This window comes from Amaranthus tricolor, chromosome 9 (assembly GCF_026212465.1).
Source record: "Amaranthus tricolor cultivar Red isolate AtriRed21 chromosome 9, ASM2621246v1, whole genome shotgun sequence".
NCBI classification, from domain to species: domain Eukaryota; kingdom Viridiplantae; phylum Streptophyta; class Magnoliopsida; order Caryophyllales; family Amaranthaceae; genus Amaranthus; species Amaranthus tricolor.
In genome coordinates, this window is record NC_080055.1 from 18,195,770 (window position 1) to 18,213,856 (window position 18,087).

The 18,087-nt window shown below is 35.0% G+C and overlaps 1 protein-coding gene across 2 annotated transcripts; it reads right to left on the reverse strand.

The window, feature by feature from the left end:
• Nucleotides 1-459: 459 nt before the first annotated feature.
• LOC130824574 (probable ADP-ribosylation factor GTPase-activating protein AGD14) lies at nt 460-17,793 on the reverse strand. 2 transcript variants are annotated; one of them, XM_057689632.1, is made up of 14 exons: nt 17,497-17,793; nt 17,112-17,223; nt 11,454-11,515; nt 11,224-11,311; nt 11,065-11,126; nt 10,660-10,756; nt 8,076-8,522; nt 6,919-7,542; nt 6,581-6,682; nt 6,391-6,504; nt 6,191-6,283; nt 1,713-1,875; nt 1,525-1,579; nt 460-1,061 (listed from the first exon to the last, which is right to left on the reverse strand). In XM_057689632.1, exons 2-14 carry the CDS (start codon nt 17,205-17,207, stop codon nt 956-958), a joined length of 2,109 nt encoding a protein of 702 aa, XP_057545615.1. In that variant the 5' UTR covers nt 17,208-17,223; nt 17,497-17,793; the 3' UTR covers nt 460-955. The 2 variants fall into 2 exon arrangements, with proteins under 2 accessions (XP_057545615.1, XP_057545616.1); XM_057689633.1 differs by having other exon boundaries at nt 17,112-17,237.
• Between the last annotated feature and the right edge of the window lie 294 nt (nt 17,794-18,087).

The following is an 18,087-nucleotide window of genomic DNA, read 5'->3' on the forward strand; positions in this document are numbered from 1 at the left end:
ATATATAGATACCGTTGATAGTTTCCTAAAAAATAATTTACACCACGAGAAGTCTAGAAATGTTCAAGCCGTTCAAGGCATTCACTCTTTTGAAGGTCAAATTCAACTTGCAACAGAAATTTTCACAAGCGTACATTTCCAATTTTATGGTCACGAATCGTTAAATATATACCGTTGATTTAATGCTCTTTACGCTCATAGGGGCAAACAGAGAGATATAATTTCTGCAATGAGTCACATTCCAGGCTTTATCACATAGAAAATCAATATAAATTGAGGATCATTAACTTTTCGGATGGTGAGCACTGCACAATGGAACACATCATGTAGTAACGTAGCATAATCTAATCTTTTGGGTTAAGGCATTCACATTGTTATTCTTATTGTAAAATAAGTTTACCAAAAGAATTGAAAATCATCAACTTTCCGGATAGTGAACACTTAACACACTTCAGAACGAAAGTCAAAACAACCACTATCAAGTCTCACAAAATAGAATTATTTAAACAAAACAATCCATATTCACATGCAGAAAATACATAAAAGGTGAAAAAGGATACAAAAAGTATACCAAAATAATAGCAGTCGATGAACCCACAATAGGGTAAAGAAACAAAAAATTGATACAACTTCAGAGGGCAGAAGCTTAGATTAACCATCATGCAGAGATCCATGATCAAATATCAAAGTTAGACACCAAAATTCCTAACACATGACTATTTTGTCGACTTCCATGCCCGTCTTCTAAATCACGATTTTAATCTTCATATCCTCATGTATTCTACAGGTGCAAAACATTTTTACATGGGAACTAGGCGAATAAACCTAATTGTCCCAAGACCTCAAAATCTTCCTTATTGAGGTGTTGTATTGATGTATCGGTTCAACAAAAGATAAACAACTCCACAAAAGAATTATGAAAGGGGGTGGATTATCAAGACGTGTAATTGCCTTTCTAGCCAAATGGGTTCCCACTTACGGAAGGGTTCGGCATGGCAGCAGCCGGGTTCATTAGGCCAAAAGCAGGTCCTTCATTACCAGAGCTTCCAAGTCCTTGAGGCCTACACAGATTTTCATTAAGTTCAATATTTACCACAGGGTAGGCGTAGATAGGTAGAACTGTACAATGTAAGGAATCCAGGGGTTTAAGAAAATGAAAAACCGAAATCAACAGCAAGAGTTCAGATTCCATTTAATCTGTGACACTCAAACTCAGGTACTCATACTGGAAACTGGAACACGTTCACGTCTCAAATTCGGATATTTTTAAGGTTAATTCCATGATGTTGATCCAAACTGACGCGTCATATTCATAAAGATTTTGGGGTAAGATTTTACATGGGTACTTGAGGTAAAAGATAGAATCTCACGACTTAAAGTACTAATAATTAGAGACAAACCAAAGAGACGTAATGCCTGTCAACGAAGTCTTAATTGCAATTTGATTTGTATATTTCCATTCATTAAAGTAAAATCATATTGTGTACCGAAAACACCATCTTGTTATGTGATGCAAGTATTTACCTAGATGATGCCATGTTATTGGGTAGTTGCTGGCCTATGTACATCCCTGACAACTCTGAAACAAGTGGCAGAAACCAACTTAGTGATAGAGCAAAAGGAAGTCATTTATGCTTTTTTTTTTTTGAAATACAACTTACATCAAACAACAAGAACAAACAATGATGAAAACAGTAGGTTTTATAGATTACCAGTTGGCATAGAAGAGCCAAAAGAATGTGCAGGTGGAGCCATTGTTGATAATTGAGGTCGCATCCAAGAAGGTGGAGTAGTACCAAGGTTTGAAGCATGTGCTACTCCGATAGGAGCAGTTGCATTAGGCAGAGCAGTTTGCAGAGATGACATAGAAGGGAACTGCATCAAAGCATTGATTTAGAGAAATAAGCCATGATTAGTAAAATTACATAAAACTCTTCCAGTGCCATAATAAACTCAAGATTATTCTATTTGCTAGTGGCTAGTATTGTGTCACAAAATATGTTTTTAAAAATCCATATTGATCACAAGATGAACTGTTCATAGCTACAAGTCAGACATATGCTCACTAACTTGCAGCATTACACTAACACATTTAGGTCTACTAACTTGCAGCATCAAACCAATCTATCTTGCCCTAAAAATCTGATACTGGTGGCAATCTCACAAGTCAGTAATATGTTAGAATTATCATTAAGAAAGAGTATTCTCCAATAGAAATGAAATCTTAAAGAAAGATCAAACGATATAGATGCGTCAATTAATTGACTTGATAAGAGAAAAATGTCAAGTTTAGTTAATCCATCTTATCATGATAAAGTTGCACACCACCAGCCGTTCAATACAACATGGTCATCTTAAAAATTTCGGAGGCCCCGTTCTAATCTTGGGCTGGGCTCCCAGTAATAAAATCATAATTTTAATAAATTTATTTTAAACTACTACTTTATTGAAAAGCATTAAAAACTCACTACTTTTAAGAATTGCAATTTGCATCTAAATGCTATTCAAATTAACATCAACCTTAAACATAAAAATATTTTTGCACCTTCAAATTTGGGGTAATAGCCTAATTTGCCCTTGGTAATTACAGGTCATGCTACCATGCAGACATGGCAACTCATGTGTATGCAAGTAGAGCCTTTCATAAAGGCCTCAAAAGAATTTGTGTAGGCTAACATTTAGGGTAAGCTTGGGATGAAAGTAAAATGTACTACTAATGTACTTTGTGATAAATAAAATCAAAACATTAAATAGTGTAGTGGTGAAGATGATGAAATGAAGTGTTTGCAGGAAAAAGCAAAAAAGTTGTAGAATAAAGAAGGCGAATAACATTTCATTACTCTATTGTCAATAAGTGGTTCCCACTAGAATGAGGTTGGGGAAGTCAATGTACACAACCTTAAAAACGAATTATATTGTTAAGTTCCTTATAAGAAAGATATAACAAGATGCTATTAAAAAAAAACTCATAGATAGTATTATGTACTGGATAAAGTAGCAAAGAAAAAAAGAGAAAGATATCAAGATTTCTAAGAAAGGTTAGAACTTTGCATCATTGTATCTTGCTGTTTGTTGCATTTTAATTAAAGATGGGAACATCATTGCTACATTTTGTATGATTTTGGGTTACTTTATGCTTGTAAGGAATAAATCTAATGAGAACGATTTTGACATGGTTATTGTTGGATTTTAATGAAGATGGTGTAAATTTTGATTGTAGATGGTGTAAATTTAGATTGTCATGGAGTTCATAGGTTGATAGAGGACGGACGCCGGAGAGAAGGTTATGTGGTGTGAATGTTGTAGTGAGGGTGGGAAGAGGATGGGGTGGATCAGTGGCTGGGAAGGGGAAGGGTGGTGGCCATGGTGGTGGTGATAGTGGGGAAAAGAAAAGGGTGGGATTTTTTAAAACTTGAATTATTTTTTAGCATAAATGACCTGTAACAGGTTATAGGTAAATTTGCATGCTAGAGGAAAATACACCTTAGAATTCGTATTATTCATAGTTAATCAATAGCTGGGATTATTGTAGGGAAATCAATAAAAGATTGGATTATTCTATGCAATTTTTCTTCTTCCATTCTCAACCAATCTGTTATTACATATTAGCGTATTAAGAAATCATATCATAAACTATTACACTACTAAGAAAGGTGCCAACTTTCTCTTTGCATCCTTCACATACATATATCACATGTGTGACTAGTGGTGAATCCAAAATACAATTGATGGGTGGGCTATATTGTTTGTTGTGTTAAAATGAGTATAACTTTCAAGGCAAAAAGTATGCTTAAGTAAGTAATGAGTCATTTTTAACAATCATACATCATACAATCTAATAAAAAGAATGTAAAATTCCACGTGTCATTCCTATATTGATTTTCCATATAAAGAAATTTTTACCAAAGTTAATATCAACTTATTCCTTAAAATTTGAGTAGTATATTACAGTAAGATATGTTCTTATAATTTTTCTTAAAATATAATTTTTTGAATTTAAAAGCTACATAAATTTCAAATTAAAGTTTCTTAAAATATATTTGTTTTTTTATATTTAGTATAAGCTAATTAATAAAGTTTCTTCATTAAAATTTTAATTTCTAAAATATTTCATCAAGGAACAAAGATACATGATAATCAAAAAATGTTTTGAGAATGACAAATAGTCATTATAATAGCGTTAAAAGATTTCTCATAATTCCCTTAAAAAGTATGAGCTTTCATTAATAATTATTAACAACCTTATTTTATTTTAATAAAAGCACTATATATTCTAAAATATTTTATCTATTTTATAAGAAATTAATATTATACTTTTATACTAATAGCATGTAATTACATCTCTATTTAAAATTTATATTTATATATACTTTTATACTAATAACTTCGTGCATTGCACGTATTTCTATACTAGTTTCTCTTAAAAAGCTAAATTCAAGGCTTTTCAATCCAAAAGAGTTGAGCAACCAAGCTTTTACATTACAAGTTGCATCACATATAAAAAAAAGACTCCTAGTGAGAGATTCTAGAGACAAGCAAGAGCATTGGCTCTCCCATGTGGGTAAGGGATAGTTGGCCGGTTTTTGGCCGCCTTTCCTCCCATCGGAAAAGGTTCTCCATCTTTGGCTGTGGTAGGTGAGTGAGAGAGTTGGTGGCACGTGAAAGACGACTCCAAGATTAATATTTCGTTCATCCCTTAGAATTTAGGTCTCTAATATTTATCACGTGGTTGAGAGGGTGTTTTCAATGGTTGATTTAGTGATGATGACATGTTATTTTTGGTCGTCATCGGAATACCCCCTTCATTCCACATTTGGTATGGGGATTATGGCTAGCATGCCTTAACTTAAAAAGGTTATGAGCCATGGAATTATAGCTGTGCATGGATGCTACATTTCTCTTGGTGGTTGGGAAACTCTTTCTTCTAGTGGTTGCCCAATTTCTCTTTCGACTTGCATGTAGGTGAGGTAAACGTGTGGACCACCCACAATGGTATCATGTGATGAAAGAGGCAAAGGGGTTGTCTTCCCAAGTTTGAAGGTGTGGTCCGACGACGTGGTTGGCTACCTTGGATGGGAGACTTCATTTCTTCCCTCCCACGGTGCTAATGTAAATGGTATGTCCCAACGTAGCAAAGCCTATGAAGAAGTTAACCCTTTTTAAAATAACTCGACAAAAGGTTGTGACGGCATAGGAGAAAGGCTTAATGCTGGAAGATGGTGGCTATCATGCTCTCTGGTGCTAAAGCTTGGCAAACTTGGCTGTGGATGGTTGCAGTTGAGTGTTTTCAGGATTGTACACAAACGCAAGGACGAGATTTGACTCACTGAGTTAATTTACAATGCTCTCCTCTAGGTGTACTCACGTGGTGGATCTTAGCCTTGGATGTCTTTGTGGGTTTTGTATCTTCATTGGGGCCTTTGTACTGTAATGCTCACTGTGTTGTCAGACCTCATTTGGTTTATTTGTTTGGTAATGTTTAGCCAATAAACCTTTGGGTCATTATGTGTATTTTAAGCTAGGTTGGCAGGGTTAGGCTTTGCTTTAGGAGAGACAGTGTAAGATGTCTAGACTGTGCACAGGCTAGTTAATTTGTTGATTTGGAGGGGTTTTGTGTCTTTTGTCCCTCCTGGAGGATCCCCTTGTACTTTAACTTTTTTGGGGCTATCAATATAACTTAAAATTTCCAAAAAAAATGAACAAAAAAGCTGCATCACATATTACTATACCAATAATTTTCACAGACTGGGCTGCAATCATAAGTTAGCACATGCTTTCAGATGTGGAATGTCAATGCTCATGAACCAGCTTCAAAGACAGATACAGTAATGAATTTAACTAGTATGAACAATGAAGGTCTTCCGCATTCTTGAGTAGTGGCTTTCTTTAGAAGAGTTTCCCTAAACACCTAACAATTTATTCTTGTCTTTTTCATTGGATGCACGGATAGTCAAAAAAAAATGTTATGCGCTCCCAAAAGAAATAATGTAAACATTCCTTTCACATGTGTGGAGGAAGGCATTACTAACTCCAAAAACCTGTCCAGCGTAAGAAATAAATTTGGCATCTGATTCTGTTATGTACTGGTTCAAAACTCCATTCTAAAGTTAAAAGAGCCTCAGATTGATAGCAGAACATTAAGACGTACAAAGCAACAATAACAAAAGTAAAGAATAAATCAAAGACCTACCGGAGTAGCTTGCACAGAAGATCCTTCTGCATCAAAAGGGTTAGATGATTTTGTTGGCTGCTGATATGTTGGCTGCGGGTATGTTTGCATTGACTGTATCATGCACACACCAAAAGGAAATATTTCATGGCAACATAAGCTAAATTTTAAAGGTAAAACGAATACTAAAATAAATCAATTCATGGAATTTTTTGCCATACCATTGCAGGGTTATACGGAATCTGATATCCCATGCCAGGAAACATTCCGCTAACACCAGCTCGCCAACCAGGAGCTTGGTAAGGGCTGAAGGAGTATGTAGCAGTAAAGAGATCCTGAAGGACGTATAAGAAAGCGTTATGAGATGATCAAACATTTGATCACTAGGATTCATAAAAGAAATTATAATACCGCAGGAAGCTCTTTTCTCTGACTTGAGTTAGCTTCAATTGTATGAGACTGAAGAGCCGAAACGGCTTGTGATGGTTGGACAACAGAGTTACCCACCGCATCCTGAGTAATTAAGGAACGTGTCAACAGCATGACCCAACACTTTATAATGGACAAAATAAGGATTTATAGCTTAAAATAAGCTTCATATAAACAAGCAATTTATTCCCAAAAAATGCATGGGAGTTTTATGACAAAATCAAGCATCAATCGCAATATCTAATGTTCTATATTTTCTCGTTTAGCTCTTTATATATGGGCTTAGAGCCATGAATATCAATTTCTCAAAAAATAATTACCTGACTGCTAGAGACACTGGGAAAAACAGACGCCAATTGTGAAGGAGCTTGCTGGTTAGCAGCAGAATGTGTAAAAACTTGTTGAGGATGCATTCCAGGCTGCTGATAGGGACCACCACCATTGGCAGGCAATGTTGATGGCAGGCTGGGAGCAACCGGAGCCCCTCCAGAAGGTTGAGATGACAAACTAGTCAATGGTGAGGATACAGGAGCAATCCCAGGTAATGCAGCTACAGATGTACTACCCACAGAAGCAAATAACAAATCACCACTTGAAGACGGGAAGATGCCATTGGAAGGCACAGGAGCACCACTCCCACTAGTAGATCCAGATGAATGAACAAGAGCAGGAACGGACAAATCTGAAAGAACAGATTCCAGTGGCTTCGTACTTTGAGGTGCTTGAAGCACCTTGTTATCTGGCACACTGTCAAAACAAGCCCAATTGTCATCGTTTTGTGTACTTGTTGATTGGCGAACTGGCTGACCAGCAGATGATTGTGGAACTGCAGTGACAGTCATAGGAGGTTCTGGTTCAGCATCAAAGTCAATCAGAGATGTTTCCTTTTTTGGCTCAACAGGAATGCCATTGGTGGATGCCAAGCTACTAGAGGAGGCTGTTCTCTACAGAGCACATACAAAATGTTCAGTAACAGTGGTAAGAGAAACAAAAACGAATACAAGCAATGGCAGTAGTAGAACCAGATGTTATCTTAGTTGTTACGGTTACTATTCACAAGCAAAACAAAAAAGAAAATTTGGACAAGGAAAGGTGAAGATAAATATGAGCCACAAATTAAACACGGGAACTTTAGTACTTCCATTAAAAGTGTTTTCCATAGAGGGAAAATGTTGTAACTAAAGCAAAAACAAATAAGGAACGCGTAGCAAGTAGCAACGAAAAACAGAAGAGATAGTTATTAAGAAATCAGGACTTCTGTTGATTGATGAAAGAAACAAAATTGTAATGTTGCAAAGAAAAGCAAATCATGGTGTTGATTGGAACAATGTGTCTTAAGTCTCAACATAATAAACAGTTTCAAAGCCAAAGGATTTGCAGATCCTGTAGAGTATTTCCAAAATACATGCTCTCAACAGACAACCAAACAGACATCTAACTAAAAACAAAAAATGATAAATAAGTTCTAGACCATTACCTGGGTAATTTTAGACCCGTCAACAGCCCTGCTGCTATCAGCTTTTAGAGGCTCACTAATGCGAAGTGGCACAACATTTTCTCCCAGTATCTCCCCAACAGGCCGTACAGTTGGAAGGCTGGACACACCAGCATCCTTTTGGTTATCTGGAGATCTGACGTCAAGCTTACCTTCTCCGTCAGAACTCCGACGATCATCAGAATTTCTCCCATTGGAAAACCTATCTTCCCGTCGCCAATCATTAACAATACCCGAACGAACAGGGCTTCTCCCATAGTCACTATGCCTCTGGGGGTCATGATCGTATCCTGGACTTCTTCTCGCATCATAACCAGGACTTGATCTATCACTGTAACGGCGTTCAATCCTGTCATCATATGGTGGACTTCGAGAACCACTTAAATATCCGTCTGATCTCCTATTCTCATTAGGTTCATCTTTATCACTCTAAAAAAATACATAAGGTTCAAATAAAGGAATTAGTAAACATCTTCATAGAGGAAAGCAACAATAACGAGCAGAAATTGATCTTATATTTGTCTTCTATGACAAAGCACCTTTGCTAATCCAATTCTGTTTATCTGAAATAACACACTCCCAGTTTAAATCCCACCCATGGAATCAAAATGTGGCCGAGTCATCTCGGAACAGCCGATTTGTAACGGTATTTATATTTGCCGCTCCAATTTCTCGCATTTTGGAACGAAGTTTCAAAAAACGGCGAGCTAGAACGAAAATCGGCCGCATCAACCGTTACAAGCTACCGAACCACCGAGATTACAAGCGAATTCTCAAAATTGCTGAAAGCGGTTGATGTTCTGAAACGACAAAGGAGAAGAAGTGGAGTCTTGGTGGATGTTCAGGAAGGACAAAGGAGAAGAAGTGGAGTCTTGGTTGATGTTCAGGAAGAAGGGAAGCATGTATTTGGAAGTACAGAAGAGAAAAAGCAAAGCCTTGTTAATGCTTTGGTTTCTGAAAGAACAAAGGATGAGGATGGAGGACGAAGATGTGTAAAGTTTATATTTTTTTAAGGAATAACAATATATGGGGGTACATCTTTGCAATTATATAGTACAACTGTACAAGCATATATATTAAAAGCTTAAAATGTTAACTAAGTATATCTTCTTGAGGAAGCTATTGATCTTCATAGCTTTGCAATTATTATAGTACAAGTGTACAAGCAATTATTATAGTACAACTGTACAAGCAATTATGATAGTAAGCCAAAATGTAGGAGTATTAATTATATATAAGTGGGATTGGTTAATAAGAATACGATATTTTACATTATAGTTTAGGAAGTATAATGAGTACTTTACTAGTACTCTTGGCATCCTAGAGTTTTAATGTATTTGTGAAAATATTAACGTGTTAATATAAATAGGCAAAATTATAAGAAACTACCTAATCTATACGCCCTTTTTTAAAAAAACTACCTTATGTAAATTTTTTTGCAAAAAACTACCTAATATAGTACAAATGTTTGCAAATGACTACCTGTTAACGTTTATCGTTTGTTGACTATTAATTTTACCCTTTAACCGTCACGTGAGTGTCACGTGACTAATTAAATCTCTCCTTCTTCAATCAGCTTCGATTTTTCTAAAGCTTTCTTTCACTCGCGCGAAATCAAAGACCTAACCTCTACTTTCGCTCCCATCCCCCTATTTACTTCCTCTCATTGAAAGATCTAACCTATACAGGTATGTACTACTTTTCAATTATGGCTTTCTAGTTCATTACTGTATTTTAGGTTAATTTCTATTCTATGAAAAGCACTTAGAAGACTGTTGAATTCTTGAATTGAACAAACATATTTTGTGGATTTACTAGAAACTAGGTCAATGGAAAAGCAATATATAGTTGATAGAATAAACTGACTTATCTTTATGATGAAGAATCCTATTTGTAGAATCTCCAACCCACAAATGCTCTCACTATGGCATCAGACATCACAATATAATGTGAATCGACCCTTGAAATTTGTTCTCTAAACCTAGAGCCCACTCATGATATCAGAATCCCACTTGGACGGATTACATGGCCAAAAGGAAATTACAGTCATGAAATTTGTTCTCTAAACCTAGAGTCCACTCATGAAATTTGTTCTCTAAACCTTGAAATCGAAGCTGATTGAAGAAGGAGATTTAAATAGTCACGTGACGGTCAAAGGGTAAAATTAACAGTCAACAAACAATAAACATTAACAGGTAGTCATTTGCAAACATTTGTATTATATTAGGTAGTTTTTTGCAAAAAATTTTACATAAAGTGGTTTTTTAAAAAAGGGCGTATAGATTAAGTAGTTTCTTATAATTTTGTCATATAATTAATTCTAAATTCTTTCAATTGATATATGAAAATTGTATTTCAAAAACATTATAATATTGCAATCACTTCTGCAGTAACCGCATTTTTTCAGTTCCCACAAACTGCAATCGCGACCCTGTTCGCGTACGCGACCACGTTTTTGCACTATGATCCCACCAGCAATACATGAATGTATACACAATGTTAACACTACCCATTTATAATCAAAAAACAAAAGATATATCTGATGCAATAGTCCAGAGAATCTAACCAGCTTTCCACGAGGAGGTTTGTCACTTCCCCTTTCACCGCTATATCTCCTATCCACATACACATGCTTGATAAAATCCCGAAGTCTGTCCACATTACTGCAATGAACAACATCCAAAAAAGTGAGCAGCATCAATAAAAGTAATTCTAACTGTCAGCATGTTGTACTTCCTCTGTCGGAAGAAAGGGAAAATTCTTTATTTCTATTTAAACATAATTCATAACTCCCAAGACTAATAAAGAAGTAATGTCATAAAAGGTTGTGGAGACAGGTCCACGCTGAAAGCTATGGAGAAAGCCAATCATTCTTGTCATACACAAAATTTATATCAAGTTCGCCACAAAGAACGTGGCAGAGATCTTAAAATACATTAACCCAACCAAAAGATTACTAGTGATAACTAACCTGCTATCGGGCGCAGATTGCCGCTGAGGATCCCATTCTTTAAAGTATATCTCCTTTGCACGCTGAGAGTACAATAGGAAATAGAAATGCCCCATGAGGGACCTTAAATCATAGAAGGGAATACAATAAAAAATTGGCAAGTTTTTTATTTATAATTACCTCGTTTCCACCTGCCTGGAGTGCAACAATTTCTTGGGGTGTAAATTTGGCCATTGATACTGACTTTACTCGGTGTGTGAATTCGCGGCTAACATTAAGTAACATAAAGCATGATAAATATTGCATCCTCCTTGTTCACATAAACTCAGTAAGAAGAGATATGTATGTAGAAGCTACCACAAAGCAAGCATCTAGCTAAACAAGGATACAACAGAAATAAGAACACTTACTGAATTCCACCACATGTAGTACAAACAAATGTTGAGAAAGTGGTGCACACATATTGGGGACCCTGGTGGAAGTAAATTATCAGTAATGTACAAGATGTATGCCCTTTTATGATAAAGAATAGTAGAAACAAGGCATTTATCACATAAAAAGTCTCTAGATCCAAATCACAACTGTTTCACTTGTAAAATAGCCAATTCACTACAAATGAATAAAAAAGACTCCATTAATGAGTAAAGGATCCTTTTCAGCTACTAAACCTTAATAGAAGTAGTTATTGGTTATGCCAATTGCTACATCCTACATCACAATTCCATCCACTTATGAATAACAAGAGATGTAATCTTCACAAGTAGAGACATTGATGTCCAAAGCAGAAACATCTAGGTCATGGCATAACTGCATAAGTAACTCATAACACACTAGCCATATATATAATTCTACTCCAGCCAACTTGAAATATTCTTTTACTGCGAAACCAACAAGACTAATATACAGAACTAAAATTATTAACTATATCTAACTGCATGCCTAAAACATAGATATCTCCATATGGAAGTAACACAATCATTCTAAATATGGAGAGACCTTAATGAAAGATGTGCTCTTTCGATAAACAACATTATTCTATTATCCCAATACCAATAAGTGACTTCCGCCTAGGGGTTAGATGATCCTTAGATAAAGAAGTAGCTAGTTAAGATGTAAGTTGCAATATTTAACTCAATTCATAGTAGCAAAATACCTTGCAAAAATAACTAATTTCAAACTAAAATGTAGTGTACAAAAGATAGAGAAGTCATTAATATTAGGGTTCCCATGAGAAATTGATTCCACTTCAATCACATATAAGGTTTCATATGAGTTGATTCCACGTTAAAGCACTGTATCAGTAGGTGAAATACATTTTCACATTTACTACATCTCAACGAACCAAAAATCAAGGAAATAAATGCTTTGCTAGGTAAAGTTACACAAGGATTCCTTACTTCCTAGGCTGGGAGCAAATGCCTAAAGCAACATTACCTAAAACGAAATTCAATCTGATATGAGAAACGAAAAGGAAACGGGAAACTTAATTTTAGAGTTTCAGAAATGTAGAAAACACAAGAAACGTAGGTACAAATTTATTTTACAACAAAAGAATAAAATAAGTAAACAAAGTTGTCTCTTCGGAGAAATCTGATAAAATTGGAACGAAGTAAACAAAGTTAAGAAAAGAAGATGACTAAAAAGAAAAGATAAGGAAAAACAAGAAAAGAAAAGAAAGGCTTTCGTATCAACTACTAATAATTATTATATGTTTTTAGGCTTCCAAAAATCATTTAAGAATGTAGTTTAGGAAACGTTAATCAAGAGTTTCGGAAACAAAGGTTCCTAAACCAGATTCGGTGAAAATTTTCCGGTTTCGTGTAACTATGGTCTCATGTACGCTTGTCGATAATACAACGAATTTACCAAAGAATCTACTTTACCCAGATTATGAAATATAGTAACATCAGTTAAGATACATTAACAAGTAGATAAAGGATAATAAAAAATACACAATGAGAAACAAAGATTAAGTAAAATAATATTGGATGAGGACATCAAGAATCAATGGAGAGTGCTGTGATGAATCCCTCATTGAAGAACAAGGAAAAGTTCTGGGAAATATAACCATCATCAATGTGGAAGAAAATAGAGAATCTATGCTGACAATAAAGACATCAAAGGTTGAATGGACTTTCAAGAAAATGAAAATAATGAAAGTGGTGAGTTCAAATGGAATAAGGTTTGGAGATGCCTAGGACATATTAGAGTTACTTGGCTAACTAATTTATTCAATAAGTTTTAGAGGACAAATAAGATGCACACCCATTTACCCATTCACAAGAACAAATCCCAGTTTATTCATTAAATTGAAAAACACATACAATAAGGTACCAAGAAAAGTACTTTGATGGACAATGACAAAGAAGAGAATCTCTGGGAAATACATTAATATAATGTAAGATATGTATCAAGTGAAGACTAATGTTAAGACTGTTTCCGATTGCAATTGGCCTTCATCAATGTTTCGACCGTATTCTCTTTCTATTTCGTAGTAGTCCTAGATTAGATAACTCGATAGTTCCATGGAGATGTGTCTTGGTGTTGATAATATTCTTTTGGTTCATAAGTCACAGAGGGGTAAAGACACTCAAAAGATAGAGAAAGAAATTGCTTAAAGTGGATATATATCTTGAATCTATAATGAAAAACAGCTAAAGGAATAATATGTAATCGAGACGTGCCCCAAAGTTAAAGGATAAGTGTTATTAAACGCCCATTAGACCAGCGTTACTATATGAATAAAAATGTTGGGCTTGTAGAAACTACAAAGAATCATAGCTGGAAGATGGAAGTATTAGATATGCTAACACTTCAATAAATGAATGGTCATGCCTTGAGGGATAGAATTCAAAACGAAGATATAAGAAAGAATTTAGAGATCACAAATGTTGAAGTAAAGATGAAACTCGTTTAACATGTTTGGACAAGTGCAAAGAGTAGTAAACCAATAAGAAAGATAGAAAATTGGAACTCGAAAGACTTAATAGAAGGGCGAGGAAGACGAAAAAAACCTGGAGACCAAAAGTAAATCGGGATATGAATGATTTAGATTTACATGTTAATAACAACAACAATATCAGAGCCTTAATCCCAAAAGATTGAGGTTAGCTACATGAACCAATAAATCATTTCAATTATAGTCCACATAGATTGTTCTTTTCCATTCAATTTGACTTTCTACCATCACAATTTGTAGGTCTAGATACTTCATATCTCTTTCAACTCTTGCCCTCCAAGTCATTTTCACTCTGCTCTAACATTCTATTATTCTTACGGTTTTCCTAATATATTGTCTTTGCACACGTTCAAATAATCTTAGACGATTCTCTTTCATCTTGTCTTCAATATTTTGAGATAATAGAAGCTTAATTTAAAAATCGCCCCTCACTTTGCACCTTATGTGCCTCGAGCTCAGTCTCAGCTGACAACGCCTCGACCAATGTTGTTAAAATCAAGATTCTAATTAGAATCGTTTAGAGAGGTAGAATCGAATCGTAGAATCGTAAGATTCTACAATAAACCTAAATTTGCTATTTAGTCGTAATATTTTCATCTTAAAAGTTTAAGTTTATGAATTAAAGTTTCATTCAATTCATTTTTAAGAATGAAATGGAAAAATAATTAGGAATTAGTTTGAATCTTCATACCATAAAGAAATTTATTTTCTAAAAATTATGATGTTGGATCGTTAAATCAAAAGAATAATTAATGAAAGATCGATGCATAAGAAAAATTAATAAAAATTAAGAATAAATTTGAAGAATCGGAGAATCGCGTTATGATTCTACCTCTACAAATTTTATTGTAATTAGAATCATAAGATTCTACCAACTTACGATTCTACCTATGATTTAAATAGCTCGCTTGTTTTTGGATCGTAAAATCGTAGAATCGTGTTTTAATAACCATGGCCCTCGGCTAGGTGAGGCAAAGCCCACTACAAGAGGTGTGCGCCTTAGGCGCCTCGATGTGCTTCACGCCTTGTTCGCCCAATGTGCTCCTTGTTGGGCTGGGTAATTAAGTTAGAATATTTTTTCTTACAGCTGGGTAATCAACTTTTTCTTACAATAATATCAAGTTTAATTAACCATGAATAATACTAACTAAATGTTGTTTTTTCCTCTAACATCCAAAATTACCCACAACTTGTTAAACAAGTCAATTGGCCGAAAAAAATAATTTAAATAAAATAAATAAAACAAAATCATCCTTCCCTCTTTCCCCACCAGTGCCCCACCCTATTAGCCACCACCTAACTAGTCCTTCCCTAGCAATCCTCTCCCCCCACCGTATATCACTCAACCACCTCCCCACCATTAACCACACGGCTCTCCCCAACCCCTTCCCTTTCCCCTTCCCATCCCCTTTCCCCATCCTAGTAGCTTCCCACACCACCACCCCCACCTTAGCAACTTCCCCCACCACACCCCTTACTGACCATCACACCACCATACTTGGAACATCCCCCTAGATTCCAAACCCATCCTTAAACCGAAACCCAACTTCAAACCCCAGCCCACCCTCAAAGTAGAACCCAAAACTCACTGTTTGGTGGTTCCGAGATTGCAGTTGTTGTGGAAGTTGCGCAAGTGGGGGAGGGTTGGGAAAACCGTTCAAGCGGTAGGAGGGCTGGGGTGGCCGACGGTGGGAGAGGTGGAAGGGACGGGGTGGTAGTGAATGGAGGGATTAAGGAAGTATCTTTTATTTTCTTTTTTAATTTTAATTTATCTTTATTTTTTGGGTGACGTGTTTGGATGCTAGAAGGGAACAATGCTCAAAGTCAGTATAATTCATAATTAATCAAAAGTTAGTATTATTGTAAAGAAAGAAGTGAAAGGTTGTATAATCTACGGTAATTTTTATAATAATTTATGCTTGTATGTTCGAGAACGAAATAAAACTAAACCCAAATTTACTTGAATATGAAGTTTGAAGAACCATTCCTTTTTAAGAAAAACAAAAAGCATGTGAAGAAGAAAATACTTTTGGGAATTCTTCATATTCTAGTTTTGTGCTAAAGTGGTGTTTACCACAAGGATAGTGAATGTTTTCAAACTTGTTGATACTAAAATATGAATATCATGTTGTTTGTACTAGTATATATGAAATTGATATTTAAGCTTTAGCGAAAAAGTGCACCGCACCTACAAAAAGCTCAAGCCTTCGCCTTGCGCTTTGCACCTAGGCTCTAAGGACCTTTTGCGCCTCAGTGCACCATGCGCTTATTGAAATTAAGGATAGAAGATCGAAATAACGGAGAAGAAGAATTCATGTGGATAACCACTAGTATTGATCTATAGGTTCATACAATTGAGCAATTCTTTTGGGTTTAAGGTTTTGGCATTGTTGTTTTTGTTCAAGAAACTACAATGTACACAACAATTCTAAGTTAAAATACATAAGAAACCTTATTAAACTACAATTTAAAATAGAGCCTATTCTCTCTAGCTTATTAGAAATGAAATGAAGTGAAATGAACTTAATAAAACAATTTGAGTAATGAAAATGTAAGAGAGAAGTAACGCGTAAAGCTTTCTAACACTAAAGCAAAACTATTGGAACAAAACTAAAAATACGGATATATTCTCTTGAAACAAAACTGAGTAGTGCCGGAGTGGATTAAACTAAACAAGCAATAACTTCCTAGCATTTGATATTATTTGTTAAAATTTCTCCTAAGTTAAAATACAAGTAGATACCGCTGAATGCAATGCAACCTTTAATAAGTAATGTGCATATAATCTAAAAAGATAAAGAAGACAAATATGATGCCAAAATAACGAAAAATCGTCATATAATAAAGGGAGTGATAGTACACAATTCACTGTCAGAGACAAGTAGATACTACTGCTACATATTGGTAATGGAAGCTCCTAAATACATAAGAAACCTCACATACTTGTTTGCAAGTAACCAAACTTATAGTCCTAATTACACAGAAAATTGCAAACTTCAGCTTCCATATGCAATAATTAAAGAAACCCAACATCAATTTACAACCAAGTAATCAATTCCAACTTCCAAACAATTCAAATAAACAAACAAATATAGATATCAACGCATACCAGAATATTACAGTTAATACACTTGCGATTTCCAGGAAGTTTAAGAAGACCTCGTATAATTTTCTCATTTTTCTCATCTTCTTTTCGATTAGCCATCTCTTCAATTCAATCACTGCGACAATCAACCTTATCATCATCATTAACAAAAACACTTAACATAACACCTAATTCCAACTCAAACAAAGAAAGCTTAAATTTCAATACTAAAATCCAAACTACTAAATAGTCAGAACTAACGAAATGATCAATAACAATTTCGACAACAAAAATACCAAAACCTAAACCTCAGATCCAAAAAAGTCAGTCTAATTGATTCACCAAAAGTCGCAAGATTCTCGCATTAACCCTAGAAACTCGAAATATCTAAAAAAATAAAGATGATTACCTTCGTAAAGTAGAAACTGGAACAATTGTTGGAGCAGAGATGCTGAGCTTGACGCCGACAGTTATGATTAGTTGTCGAAGAGAAATGAAGGAGAGAGAAAAATGGTGGAAAGTGAATTTTCTTTGATGAAATTGGAAAAAAAATGCAGATGAGAGAGAGAGAAAGAGAGAAGAGAGAGAAAAGATTCAGATGGATGAAGAATTAAAAATTAAATTAATTACAGGACTAGTTGAGGGTTGAAAGTTGAAACTTCTTTTTTTGATTTTCAGTTTTTGGTGTTCTACTGTTCTTCCTGTCACTGTTGTTGTTATTAGACCATGACTCCCACAGTGAGTTTTTGCTTGATTCATTAAAAAAAAAAAAAAAAAAAGTTCTTGCTTCATTTGTTAGGTTCAGTTGAATAAAAAATAAAAACAGATAAATATTTATCAATACAAGAAAAGTATCACTTCCGACTGATAGTTCCGACTAACCCGTAACAATCGGAAATTTTCTACTGACAGGCGTTAGTCAGTATTTTCGACTAAATTGCTAATTAATCATTGTTTGGTCGGAATTTTAAATTGAAAAAAAAAGAAAATTTTAAAATGA